The sequence below is a fragment of the Heliangelus exortis genome, chromosome 1, assembly GCF_036169615.1.
Source record: "Heliangelus exortis chromosome 1, bHelExo1.hap1, whole genome shotgun sequence".
NCBI classification, from domain to species: Eukaryota; Metazoa; Chordata; class Aves; order Apodiformes; family Trochilidae; genus Heliangelus; species Heliangelus exortis.
The window spans coordinates 24,655,193-24,668,956 of NC_092422.1; the positions used below are offsets into that span (position 1 = coordinate 24,655,193).

At 35.8% G+C, this 13,764-nt stretch overlaps 1 protein-coding gene across 9 annotated transcripts in view; it reads right to left on the bottom strand.

Annotated features, from left to right (window-relative positions):
• The window catches only part of POSTN (periostin), a 31,935-nt gene extending 18,973 nt beyond the window's left edge, over positions 1-12,962 (bottom strand). For 2 of the 9 annotated variants that reach the window (XM_071738045.1, XM_071738028.1), the window contains exons 1-8: positions 12,758-12,958; positions 11,214-11,312; positions 5,021-5,085; positions 3,556-3,713; positions 2,794-2,958; positions 2,225-2,371; positions 859-1,000; positions 47-259 (exon numbers count right to left, since the gene is read on the bottom strand). In XM_071738045.1, coding sequence (XP_071594146.1) covers positions 47-259; positions 859-1,000; positions 2,225-2,371; positions 2,794-2,958; positions 3,556-3,713; positions 5,021-5,085; positions 11,214-11,312; positions 12,758-12,879 — 1,111 coding nt within the window. In that variant the 5' untranslated portion in view covers positions 12,880-12,958. Of the gene's footprint in view, positions 1-46; positions 260-858; positions 1,001-2,224; positions 2,372-2,793; positions 2,959-3,555; positions 3,714-5,020; positions 5,086-11,213; positions 11,313-12,757 lie in introns of all 9 variants that reach the window. The other 7 variants (XM_071738019.1, XM_071738010.1, XM_071737981.1 and 4 more) reach the window with 4 other exon arrangements.
• Positions 12,963-13,764: the final 802 nt, after the last annotated feature.

Sequence of the window (13,764 nt, forward strand, 5' to 3'; positions counted from 1 at the left end):
ATACTGTAGAAAAAATCTTAAGAAGTTTTTCATATAGATCACTGACCAGAATCAGGGATCAGCACTCTATCAATGAGGTGGATAACACCATTGCTTGTCACAATATCTTTGCGTTTCACCATCTTCACTCCGTTCACAGTCAGACTTTCACCATCACAACCAACTTCAACTGTGTTTCCTTCCAAGGTTTCATAGACCGCTCCACCTGTGATGGCTTCAGAGCACTGGAGGGTATTTAAAATATGGAACTTCACAAGAGCTGCAGAGAAAAATGCAGGAAGTTCATATATAGTTTGGACATATATTACATATTTATATGTAAAATTCACACGCAGGCGAGCATAAATTATCACATTACATTATTTTTATAAGTTTCATTATATTACTCTTCACACAACAGACTATCAGTTTTTTAGTGTTATTGTAGTCCTTAGAAGAATAAGTTGGTTGACTGTTACACCTGGTCAGAATATATATTATAAATTCAGTTCAGCTTGCAGGGCAGAATTTTTCTATCACAGGAATATGACCTTTTTGTATGAAAAAACTCTTTCTAAGAAAGCTATGTCAAGAATCCACATGCAGATATCCGTGAATTCCTAGATGCAGGAATCTCTATTGTAACTATGCAGCTGAACTATCAGAAATATTAATGTGCCCATATTTTCACATTATCCTTTAATATGTTTTGGAAATTAAGTTTTCAATTAATTTGAATGCTTAGGTAACTGGAAAAATCAGAGACAGAAGAAATAACTCCTCCTATATATATGAAAATAAAGGTACTTAATTTTAGAACTCCTAGGGTAAAGTCATTTCTACCTTTTCTCTCTCATTTCCAAAAAATAAATTTCATACCTTCAGAAGCCACCTTGTCAGACATGATCCTTTCCAAGACCCCCCTTGGTAGTTTTTCAAAAGCTTCATTAGTTGGAGCAAAGAGTGTGAAATGGCCAGGCTTTCCAAGAATATCCAAGACTCCAGATGTGATGGCAGCAGCCTAGAAAATACATTTAGTTTTTAATCATGGTTATTCAAATTATTACCAAAATATATTAGCTTTCTAGTTTCACCAAATGTCCACAGGTTCTTTAATTTTAGACTGTAGTAGAAACTTGTGTTAACAATTATTTGATAAAAAGGAATAGAAAAATAATTGTGTGGGGAAAATGTGTCTTGTTATACTGAATTACCTCCTTAATTTAGCAGACAGTAATCTATAAATTATGGGAGACGTGACAACAGGGCAGAAATTATTATTATTATGGCTTGAAATTTCAAAGGAAAAATGTGAACATATAGGTTTTGACAAATTACATCAAAACAATAGTCTATCAAAGGTAAGAATTTCCCCCTGAAATAATAAAAAATGTGTTACAGATGTATAACTAATTTGATTAAATACAAGGAGGAGGCTGAGAGGTGATCTCATTGCTCTCTACAGCTTCCTGAGGAAGAGAAATGAAGAGGGAGGTGAGGAGCTCTTCTCCTTGGGATACAGTGACAGGACTCATGGGAATGGCTCAAACATAAGGCACTGGAGATTCAGGCTTGGCATTCAGAAACATTCCTCTACAGAAGGGTGGTTAAACAATGAATGCTTAAGAGCCATGTGAGCAATGCCCTTAAAAACATGCTTTAACTTTTTGTCATCCCTACATTGGCCAGACAGCTGGATTAGATGATCACTGAGGGCCTCTTCAAACCTTCCCTTCCTTCTCTACTCAACTCTACTCAACATGTATCTAATTTTGGACACTGTAATTTAAAATCATAGAATTATTTAGGTTGGAAGGGGCCTTTAAAGTTCATTTAGTCCAACATTCTCTGTGATGAGCAGAGACATCTTCAGCTAAATGAGGTTGCTCAGACCCCAATCCAGCCACACTTTGAATGTTTCCAGGGAGGGAGCTTCCACCATTTACCCTCATACTTCTGATTATTTCAGTAAAAGAAGGGCCTCAATGAAAGGAAGACAATTTTTTTTTATGTACAGGGAGACATTCTGTCAGATATTTGATCCACACAGTGGCAAAATAGACTTTTTGTGCAAAATATGCTTTGTTTTCTTACAGAACTAGATCTGCAGTATTAGCTGGACTTCCTAGCTTATTCCTTCTCTTACTGCACTAACACTTCCTACTTCCAGGTGTCAGACACAAATAGAACAGAAAGAAGATAAAACTAAAAGACCAGAGAAGCATTTTTATTTTTGTCCACTTACTCTAAGAGATGAAAGATCATCCTCGACTTCAATAAAATCTTGAATGGTATTTCCAACAGCATTCAGGACACGATCAATGACATGAACAACACCATTGGTAGCAATTTGGTTACCATGGATTATTCTGGCACAGTTAACAGTAACAACCTATATTTGAACAATGAAGAAATTATATTTGTCTTTTAACAAGAAAGTTCATTCTCATTTGAACTTTTATTTCTAAAAAAATGATCACATGTTCATTAATTCTTATCCATTACTGTACAGAGCAGAAAAAGTTTCAGGTGGAAGTTTATTTGGTTTTTTAGGTGGCAATTGACTTCCTAGGTGTTAAGCTTTCTATAACTTATATTCTCAAAGGAAAGGAAAAGGGAAATGAAGGAAATGAAGGAAATGAAGGAAATGAAGGAAACGAAGGAAACGAAGGAAACGAAGGAAACGAAGGAAACGAAGGAAATGAAGGAAATGAAGGAAATAAAGGAAATAAAGGAAATAAAGGAAATAAAGGAAATAAAGGAAATAGTAATGGCTATAACTGAATAATCATTTATGAAAAAAAAAAGACTTACCCCATTAGGATAATGGTTAATAAGCAATTTCTGGCCATTATACATGGACACTAGTGTCATGCCATTCTTCAGATCCTTTGTCAACATGCGTTTGTTTACCATATGGTGGTGCAGAGCATTATATAGTTCAATATTTACATTGTCAACCAAATTTCTATGAATTTCCTGAAGAAGAAAAGAATTTATGTAATCTGAAGCTTCAGAACATTCAGTTGGAAGGATGTACTTATTGCTCTATTCTAACATGTGCTTTCAATATATTCAATAATGGATATTTCCTGTTAGCTGACACAACTTTGACACGGAAGAAAAGAGGTCTCATCACAGACATGTTATTGGAGGAGTTGTGATTCAGTATTTATTTAAATAAAAACATTACTGAAAGAAGAACACCTGAATCACTGAGAAAGTAAGACTACATTCTACAACATCCAATTGCTGGAATCCCTGTCAGTTTCTCCAAAACTATGAGAATTATAGTAATGATACTGATATATGTCACGCAAGCTCTTCAATAAGAAACATTTACAGTTGTTTAGTATTCCTGAAAATAAATTCAGACTCTCTAGCTTCAGCAATGCATGTTAAACTTGTAAATTCTTTTATTATAACTTGTGGAGTGCAACTTTTATCTAAAATATCGGTATGGTTTCTAATCTACATTATCATGTACTAACTGTTGCAGCTAAAACAGCATTAGCTGAAAGATTTACATGCTCAACATACACGAGTGGGTACACACAGACACAGACACAGACTTACAGAATCTAATTGCTCCCAGGCTTCATTGCTTGGTGCAAAGAAAGTGAATGATCCTCGTCCCTCAATCTCTGCTCTCAGCTTTGATATGTCAGAATACTGCTGCGTGGAGGTAGCTCCCACAATACCAAGTGTCCCATATACATGATCGATAGGAGCAACTAAAATAAATTTGAGATAAGAAACCTGTAAACTCTCAGTCATCCAGTTTCTCACAGTCAAATCTACTTTGTTTCCTTTGACTGGTCAATAGTATTGTCTTTCTGAAACTTTAAATCAATGTTAAAGCGATGTACTTTGATTAAATTTCAATTCTCAACATACTCAAAAAACTTTTAAACACATCTGTTTGTATTTTTGTTGGTTTTGATTTTGGTTTTTTTGTTTTTATTTTTTTTCTTAATGAAAAATTAAATCAAGCAAAGCCAAATATTGTCATGTTTTCTTCAGAAGAGTGGTCTTGTTTTGTACCAACCCATACTGAAACAGAAGGCTACCCATTGAGGACAGGAATAAATTCCATAAATTATCACAAAAACTTCAATGGAGTTGGTCTCATTTGAACATGGCAGACCTGATGTCTCTTGCTCTTCTAGTCTGTGATTTCTGCATGTATCGATTCATCCAGAGAGCAAGAATGGCTATAGTTTCACAGCTAAAACATTGTTACTTGAGAACAGGATTTATATCTCTTAATTTTAGACATCCAGAAGTGAGGCATCTGCATGTAAGCTAATTGTTCTTGGCTCTTTTTATGGTCACAGAGAGGAGCAGAAAATTTTAGAATGTGGCTGACCTCATCTCAATGTAAACATTTAAAGCCAGATTAATTCTTCTGAACAAACCAAAGTTTGTCTTTGATATGCCTAACTCTGTTATTTAATGTAAAAAGATTAGTTCATAGCACTGAACTAATCTAAAGTTATGAAATACATTCCTTCTCAGATTATTCTTCACTGCTGCAAATATTTCTATTTATGCAAAACAAAACAGCACCAATAGGAGAAATCAAGAATTCCTGTCTTCATTTTCACTCTTTATTTTATTTAAAACTTATAACATTCTTTTGGTAAATAAGATACAGGTCTTCTTAAGAGAAGGAATAAACAGAATTTAGATATGCCACACTTTCTGTCCTATGTTTCTGACTTTACTGGTATGCTTTACATTGTTTTAGGATGTCATGGGAATAGAGATAAAAGTTCTTCAACAGCTTTGGGAACCAGAGATGCTTCCATTCCCCTCCAACCCAGCAACTGGAAGAAGCTGGGAAATTCTACATAAACAGCACAGTCAAATGCAGTGCCAGTTGATTTTAACTGAGTTGATTGTATGCAAAAGAAACTGCATTCTCAGGCAGTAATTCTTAAAAAGAGGCAATGATTTCTCAAGATGGCCACCGTTGAAAGTTTCCTGTGTTGTAATGCTTCTCATATACTGACTCATTCATATGAAAAAAAGTTTGTACCTGCAGGACATCCTCTAGTACCATCCATCTTCATATAGCCAGGACAGCACTCATATAAGACAGTTCTGTGGGATAGAGACAAAACTCAAATAGTATACAGGACAAGTGTATACTAATTTTAGCTGAATCTTATTTTTTTAAAATAATATTTTTTTATTGTTGTGAAACTCTGCAGATATTAATGTCTTTTTTTATCATTCAGCCATTTCTGTACAGACTGCAAACTGGTTGTAGTTAACTAAATGCAGGGCTTTTGAATGTACAGAATGACATTCTGCCATCAGAAGTTTAAGTGCTAAGAAGGAACATGGGAGGGGATGTGGAACTCCTGTGGAGTTATCAATGGTAATGTGACTAGAACAGCAGATGAATAAAATTAATGGATCCATTTTGACAAGATCAGATGGGACTGAAGAAATAAAAAAATAAAGTGCAGACATAGAGAGAAACTGGTGGAGAAACAGAAAGAGGGTTATAAAGGAAAAAAAAAGTACTGAACAGATATCAAAATGACAAAACTACAAGAGGACACCTACATGTTGGATATAGAAACTAAGCAGTTCCTTAGGAAAAGATCTTGTGGACTGTTTGGTGACAGAAAGTGGGATGGAAATCCTTCAGTTTATCAAAGAAGAATTTGAAGAAGCTCAGGAATGAGGGAGAGAAATAATAAAGCAACCCATGGAAGTCACTAAAGACTGGGTGCTGGACACAAGAGAAAGAAGTTCACTGGTAACACTAAATTCACATCATGAGGATGAAGACCAGACTGCAACTAATAAAAACCAGAGTTAAATGAGTATACCAGGACAGCATACGTAGAATTTTACAATACTGAAGACCAGGAACTGTTGTATCATGATGTCCATAGAATATTGCCATTCTTGAATACTACAAACTAAATGTAACAGCGAACCAGGACTACCTGATTATGCTACACTGTAACACTCAAGGAAGTATTGATGGTCTTACAAGATTTAATGTCTTCCTAATGAATATGACAAACAAAAGCTGTACTAGAGATATGCTGGAGAAATTCTCCTCTCTTCCATGGACGTGCAAATTCACTTAAGTTGTCTGATTTTAATTTCTCAGCAAACGGAATGCTTACACATTATGTTACCATGGTCCAAAACATAAACTTTAAGACATTAGATTTCAGTTAGTACTTTACAAATTATGGTGCACTGTGAATGATAAGGAAAAATTGCCATCTTGGTTTTACAGAATAGATTTATTTTTATAGGTGTGGCTGATGTTGGCACTACTAGAGTTCTAATTCCTTGAATGTTTTTGCTGAGTCTTTAGGACTACATTCAATGTTGTAATTTACAGACTGGTACCAGCTGAGTACACTTTTCTAATTTTTCATAAACTAAAGCTGAGAAAACATTAATTACAAACACATTAAAATGAAAAGTTATTTAAATGAAAAACTGGATTTAGGAGCTTCAATATCAAAATTACTTGAAGGAATTAAAAAATAAAAGTAGATCACAGGAAAAATAGCATTTTAAAGCATGATTTTAACAGTGAGGATTATAAGTCTCTAATTGACAGCAGTCTAATAGATGAAAATTAACATTTAAAAAACCCAAGGTGTTCTTTCATTTCTGTGCTGTGAAAATGTTTTTTTCTCCATTCCCTTACACATACTCAAGAGACATTCACCTTTCTCCATGTGAGTCTTTTCAACTGAGAAACCATATATTGAAAGTATTAAAGCAGTTCTTTTTAATACATCTCTTTAAAGCAGTTTACTGAATGGCTAGTTCTGGAAATGCAAGAATATCATAGAGTTTAGGCTACAGATATTCTAACTAATAAGGAAATTACCCTTATCCTCTTCCTCCTTGTTGCATTCCTGACAGAAGGCAGTTTAAAAATGAGAACAAAACAAAAAGGAACAAAAAACTACAAAGACCCCAAAATAAAACAGTGCAGTAGAATAAGAGTCAGAGTGTTCTTCCAACTGTGTGAACTGCTTTGTCATTCCTTCCACAGAGTAGAAAATATTCCCCCTCTCAACCCATGAGCAGCTACAAGACTCGACTTAACACTCAGTTTTTGGAACAAGGAAAGAGGAAGCTGAGCTATAAGCACAGAATAAGACATGGCAGGTTTAGTCTTCTAGTCTTCTTACACTATCCAACAATGACACAACTAATGAAAGACAGAAAATTGGCTGAAGAACATAGCTAAGAAAGAAAATGCTTCTTCAGCCAAGTATTACAAGATCAGTGCCTTTTTTACCATGTAACTTGTTATTGTACAGCCCAGACGTTTTTCAGTCACTGAGGGTTACTATAAGTTCCTACTTAAAGTATCCACATTCCCTTACAGAACATTGCAGTTATAAGGTCCATGTATCAGCTGGGCTCAAAATACAGTGAAAAAGATGGGAGAAAAGGGAGGCTTCCATAGTAAGGTTAGAACAAGGTTAAACAAAGCACAAGATGCAGTTCCTCAGCACCACTTGTGTATTGACTTAGTGCCTCCAGAAAGTGCCATCTCACAACATAATTCACCCTCATATGCATTTCCCTATTAGCTTAATATAAGATGCTGCTGAAGTGAAGAAAGCAGTGACCCAGGTAACAAGTAATTTTTAAGCTTTTTAAGCTTTTTTAAGCTATTTTTAAGCTTTTGGAATTTTTAAAATCTGTTTTTGGCTTTCTGATTTTTTTCCTTTTTTGTTGTTGCTGCTGTTGGTGGTTATTGATTTGGTTTTGCTTTTGCTTTTTTTTAACATAAAGTTTCTCTGATCTCATCCCACGGAGTACATTCCAAAAGAAAAAGAGGCAGAGCTACACTACCTTATGTCCTTGTTATTCTTGGCTAACAGAGACAGTTTTCAGTTTATTCAGGTCAGCTCTGTGACTCATGTGTTTCTATTGCTTGCTGGCATGGAGATAAAAACACTGCACAGAAACAGCGGAAAGACTTCTGGTCCAATTGATTTTGATTTTATCACAAATGGAAGTTGCATCCCAATTGGAAATTTAAAACAGTGGATAGGAAATATTATTTATAATAAAAGCACTCTAAACTAACATTTTTATAGCTCATATATACAAGTTAAGGGGGATTAGTTAACATGGAGATATTAACATAAGAAAAGCCATTGGTCTTATGATTAGTATTCTTATTAAACTGGGCATCTCTGTTTTGGGTACACAGAGCATGACTCTCCCATTACAAACTAAGACCAAATTATAACAGGTGCTCCATTACAGCCACAGAAAATACCTCAGGAGTTCTAGGACTTAACTTGCTCTCTTATGCACTTTCCACCCCTCTATAGCCTTGCTCTGTGAGTGCTTGTACAATGGTAAGACTGTTAAAAGTGAAAAGAAAAGGTAGATGATATCTTTGTGTAGTCTCTCATGGCCTAATTCACCCAATCCCACCACTCAGTGTCTTCCTCTGGCTGGCTGTAGCAAGCTTAAAGCCTTGCACAGGCTCTGTAAAATGTTTTACTGCTCAAATCCCTCTAAATTTGAGTGAATGAAGAGAATGAAGTCACTACCTGCCTTTAGTTCAATGAGTTGAAACTGCCTGCTGCTTCAAAGAGTTTTTCTTGACACTGAAGGTATCTATCATTGCATAACGCATTCCACTTTTGGAGCCCAGTAATGTAATTAGTTCCCTGTCAGATTTATGCTGAGAGCAGACTTTGGTCATGGGAAGACACGACATCTATCTAGGAATAAAACCGCAGGAGTGGGTTGCTTTCCGAAACTGACTTCAAGAATATCCAAGTTTCAGTCTAAATAATTTTCAGGAAATGCCCTTCTTCCTAATGTGTCTGTAGTGGAATAAAAAGTAGTGCCAAGTAAGTCAGTGGTATGGCAGACTTTTACTCAAAAGGTGAAATATTTTGGAGGACTTGCATGTTGACTGAAGGACAAGGGAAGTCAGTACTATAATGCCACCTGGAGGAGGAGGAAAGATTCTGATAAAAATCAATAAACCTATGGGTCCTGAAAAAAAATTGAAAGTAAAGGTGGGGCAAATAGTCATACATGGTCTAGTTCGACTGGAAATTGAGCATTACTACCATTATGAAAAGCATAAAAGTTCAAAAAATTGTATGAAAATTAGTTTTAATCTGCCTGGCTTTGCTTGTAAAAACTAAGTTAAAATCAAAATGGAAGAGACTAGATAAGATTCCAGGCAGCCACCTATAATCCAAAGAAATTTCTGGAGATTTAGAATAATTAGATTGCTTGTCTGGGTAGGATGTTCATTATGATTTGTACTATATCCACTCTAATTTACTGTTGTTATTTTGTTCCACCTCCTTAAGGAAATACGTAATTAGTAACCAACAAAATTTACAATAGTAAAAAGTTTAAGATGACAGCTTGGCCCATGGAATCAAGTCTGTTCTCAGCTCTGGTGGGGCCATGTTATCATTCCTCATGTCTAGACTTTGGAGTTGAGACTTCAAAGCCATGGCAGTGCCTGAAAAGTGAGACCGTGTGTTGGAATCAGCATCTCCTTCTATTGGAAGTGCAACTCAGCTCCATTGATTTATTGTATGCTGGCAGAGCACTGAAAACATTTTCTCAGGAAGAAAATGGTAGCAAACTTCCTCCTACTAAATCTTCCATGAGTCTTTCTCTTAAGGATGTTTTGTAACACTGTGTTATGCCAGGTAGCATCTTATATGAATATCATAATTTGTAAAGCCTCTGAAGTAGAAACCACAATCCAAACCCATATCAAGTTCTTGCCTGACTGCTGTGATTTACATCTCTGACTTAAGCACTGCAAAAATTGTTATTGGAGGCATTTCCCTCACATAAATAATCACTTGGCAGTCTTCATAGGTTTTATATTTTCACTGAGGAGGTGGTTGAACACTGGAACAAGGTTTCTAGAGATGTGATCAATGCCCCAAGCCTGGCCACATTTAAGAGGCTTTTGTGAAATGCCTTTAATAACATGCTTGAACTTCTAGTCACCACTGAAGTGGTCAGAAAGTTGGACGAGATGATCACTGTAGGTCCTTTCCAACTAAAATATTCTATTCCATTCTTCATTAGTAAGTATAGGGATTATGCTCAAGAGGAACTATGAATATAATTATCAACCAGGACAGCTGAGGCAGCCATAAAAATGTAATAAAATGTTAGGGTGGCTTTGAAGAAAAAGTAATTGAAGATCAAATTTTTTATGATTCAAAATGTGCGCTTAAAAAGCACTTTGGCATTTGGAATTTTTACATGGGAAGAGTTCACTAAGAGAGTCCCAGTACCCTAAGTCAGAGCTGTAATTGAAGCCTGGATTCCCTGTTTACCCAAACCTTCATGACAATGTCACCCCAGACCTATTTGGAACTGTAAGAGAACAACAGGAAAATAAAAACAGCAATTTCCTGTGACAACTGGTGAGAAATTTATCCAAGTAATTGCATAACAAGGGAAAATGTAGAACACTAGAAGAACATTAGCTTATTTTGTGGGGTAAATATTGTCAGTATCTGTAAAGTTACTCAATTTTAAGTGAGACAAGTGGAGCAGACCAAGTCCAGGACCTGGGCTTTGTTGTTTTGTTTTTTTTTTTGTTATTCACATTCTGAAATTCCTCTACAGCTGTTTAAGCACCAGTGACTTTAACAATATTGAGTTACTGCCACAGAGAATGGAAAATGGAAAGTGACAAATGAAGTATATACATGTATCCCAAAATATGCCAAGCTCATTCAGACTTAATCTGTATCCACAGCCACATTTTGGTTATTGGTTCTGTATTTTTTTGTGGAGAGGTGTAGTCTGAGCACACAGCTCTGCTCGGTACTGCTGACTTCTCAAAACTGACCTAATAGTCCCTTTGTGTTTTTGGGTAGGTAACCTAACATCATATTTGTGTTTAAAATAGAGCAATGAATAGTTAACTCAGAGAAGTATTGCTGAAGATAATATTTTTAAAGCTTGAACTGAGAAAGGACATGCACATTACGCTGTCATTTTCAGCCTTTCCACTCCTTTTGTGATTGTTTTTGGCAACAGTTATGGGATCTGTTATCCAGGTGTTATTAGAAGCAGATAAAGGGAAGCTATAAGCCTGTAAATTCTTCCTGTGCCTAGGTTTGAAACAGTTAGTTTGCCTCCAAGAAAAGGAGATTTTTTCTAATCACACATTGTATCTCAGTGAATGAAGAATAGTTTTGTAACAGGATACTTACGCCTTCTTTCCACAGATGGCTCCCTGATACCAGTTTCTGCAGGTGCTGAAGTATTTCTTTTTTGTTCCCATAACTTGCTGCAGTGCACACACATTTGGTCTAGGGGTGGAAGAAATATTTCAAAAAGAAGTTTCCGTACAACTTTGGAAAACTTTTCTATAAAATAACAGCTCATACAATTTCTGTTGAGCGTGAAATGAACATCTGGCTTCAGTTCCTAGGGCAGGCATGTTTTTAAGTAACCACAGCACAAGCTTCTGAGGCTTCTCAGTTTGGCAAACCCAACTTTCTAGCAGGGGCAGAATATTCCCTCCATTCTCATTTGAACATCTGTTTCTGATGGGTAGAGATCACCAGCTGTGCCTAGTCAAGACATAGTATGCCTTAAATATTCTTTCCCCCTAAAAAGTGAATTAATTAACAGCCAGCAGGGTCTGAGCCCTGGATATCATCAGGCTTTTTTTCACTAAACATTTTGTCTTGCACACATCTGTGCAGATGAAGGTCGTGGAGAGATGGTGAAGAAAAGTGCCTTGTTCTTTCCATAGAGGGAAACACTGCCTTCTGTAAATCAATCAGCTATTTTGATTACTGACCATTTGGAGTACCACAGGCACCTAAGTAAACATTCTGGGAATTACTGGAGACCAAAGGGTATACTGGCATGTAAATAAAAGGAGTCACAGATTTCAAATGAGGAATATTTTTTCCCTAGCCCTGGTAGTGTATAAAGAAGAGGAATTTCTTACAGGCAAATTCCACAGAGAAAAGGCATTTTGTCACTGATTTTTGCACTTCTACAATTTAAAAAAATCATCAGTTCAAAAGCCAGTGAACTTTTTATTTAAAAAGCTCAGGAAGTATGTGTGTGTCTGTGTGTAGCAGAGAGAGGAAATTTAAGAAAAGAATATAGGATGGTAAAATATTCTTAGGCACAGAACATTTATTACTTAAAATAAGTGAAATAAAATATGTTTAGACACATATGTCTCCCTGACACCAGCTGTTCAAATTATTTCCGTGTCTCCAAGCAGCCTGGCTTGTAAGCATTTTCTTTTGGGTAACCTGCTGAGCAGCTTGCAGCATTGCTCTTGTGAGAACAGAAGTTTTACAAAGGGCTCCCAGTATATATTCCCATGTTAGAAAACATTTAAATAGAGTTCATGGTTTTCATTAGGTTGGAATAAAGAGAGAAAATACTGTGGGGTAAGTGCCAACTCTATTAAAACATTTGAAAACCTATAATAAACACATCTGATGTCCCATTACATTAATTGTGAACTGTAATTAGCTTCAGTGATTCTAAAACATACGAGCTTAATTCACTGAGAAAGGGTAATTTTAGATTTATCTATGTTTTATGAAGTTTAACAGTATCCTGCCTTCTTTGAGAATGCCTTTTTTATTTAGAAAAAAAGGTTCTATTCGAATAATAGTAAGAATTCACAGTGAAAAAATATATATGATATAATGTGAGGAGAAGGAGGAGGAAAAAAAGTTTAACAAGCAACCTTTTAAAACAGAAATTAAATTGAGTTACTTACCCTTGGTCGCGTGCCCTTATTCGACTATGAGTTAAAATCTTGTCATAGTGAGCTGAAGCAGCTGCTTGTTCAAAAGCAGACCACAAAAAAGTGGAAAAGGTGAATAGGAAAAAGATCTTCATCTTTAGTCCTCTGTTGCTTCTGGCAAGTCTAGAAGAGAGAACTGGCAAAGGGTCTGGAGAGCTGACAATTTATATACATGCTGGAAGGTGGTGGGAGGGAACCACAGGATCAACCTGAAACTTTGTACCACCCTCCTTAGAATAGCAGCTTTTCCTTCCAGCTTCAGAAACCATATATTAACCATATAAATAATTTATTTTTTTTTTTAATCCCCAGTCGACTATCTTCTTCCTTAATTACAGAAGGTTTGGCATTTTACTCTGCTGACACAGCAGCAGAGAAAGTTTGAGAAGTTTAGACTTTGACTTATGATTTGATATTTATAGCACTGAAGCATCCAGAGGTCGTGATTATTGCGTGTGGTTTTGTTCAAACTCAGAGGTTGATGTCTGCTCCCATATGAACTGCACTGCTTCCCTTTGTTTTCCATGTTCTCACAGTTATCAGCTATGAGCTGTTTAACTAGTGAAGCTGATGAAAGTTCCAAACTCTGTTGTCAATAAGTTGGAACAGCATTTTTGTCTTAAGAAAAAGAAAGCTCTATTAAAACAAGTTCTGATTATGAAGCAGTTACACAAACACAGCGTTAGCTTAAATATTCATTTTTATTCTAATAGTTTAATGTAATCATATAAAATAAATTAGTATCTGAAAATTTGAATACATATACCTTTTTTATACTTATTACTCAGTCCTTGGGATTCTCTTGTGAAGTAAATGGAAAATGTAATTCTGACTTGTAAATGAGGGAACTGAGGCACAGAGTGAAATGATAGACTGAAGCCTCAAGTGAAATGAGTCTTAAGGTTCCAGGGACAGATGGTGTTTGAACTGAATTCCAGAAGTTTGCAGTTTTCGTGTACTTGAAAAATTTCTGCCATTTA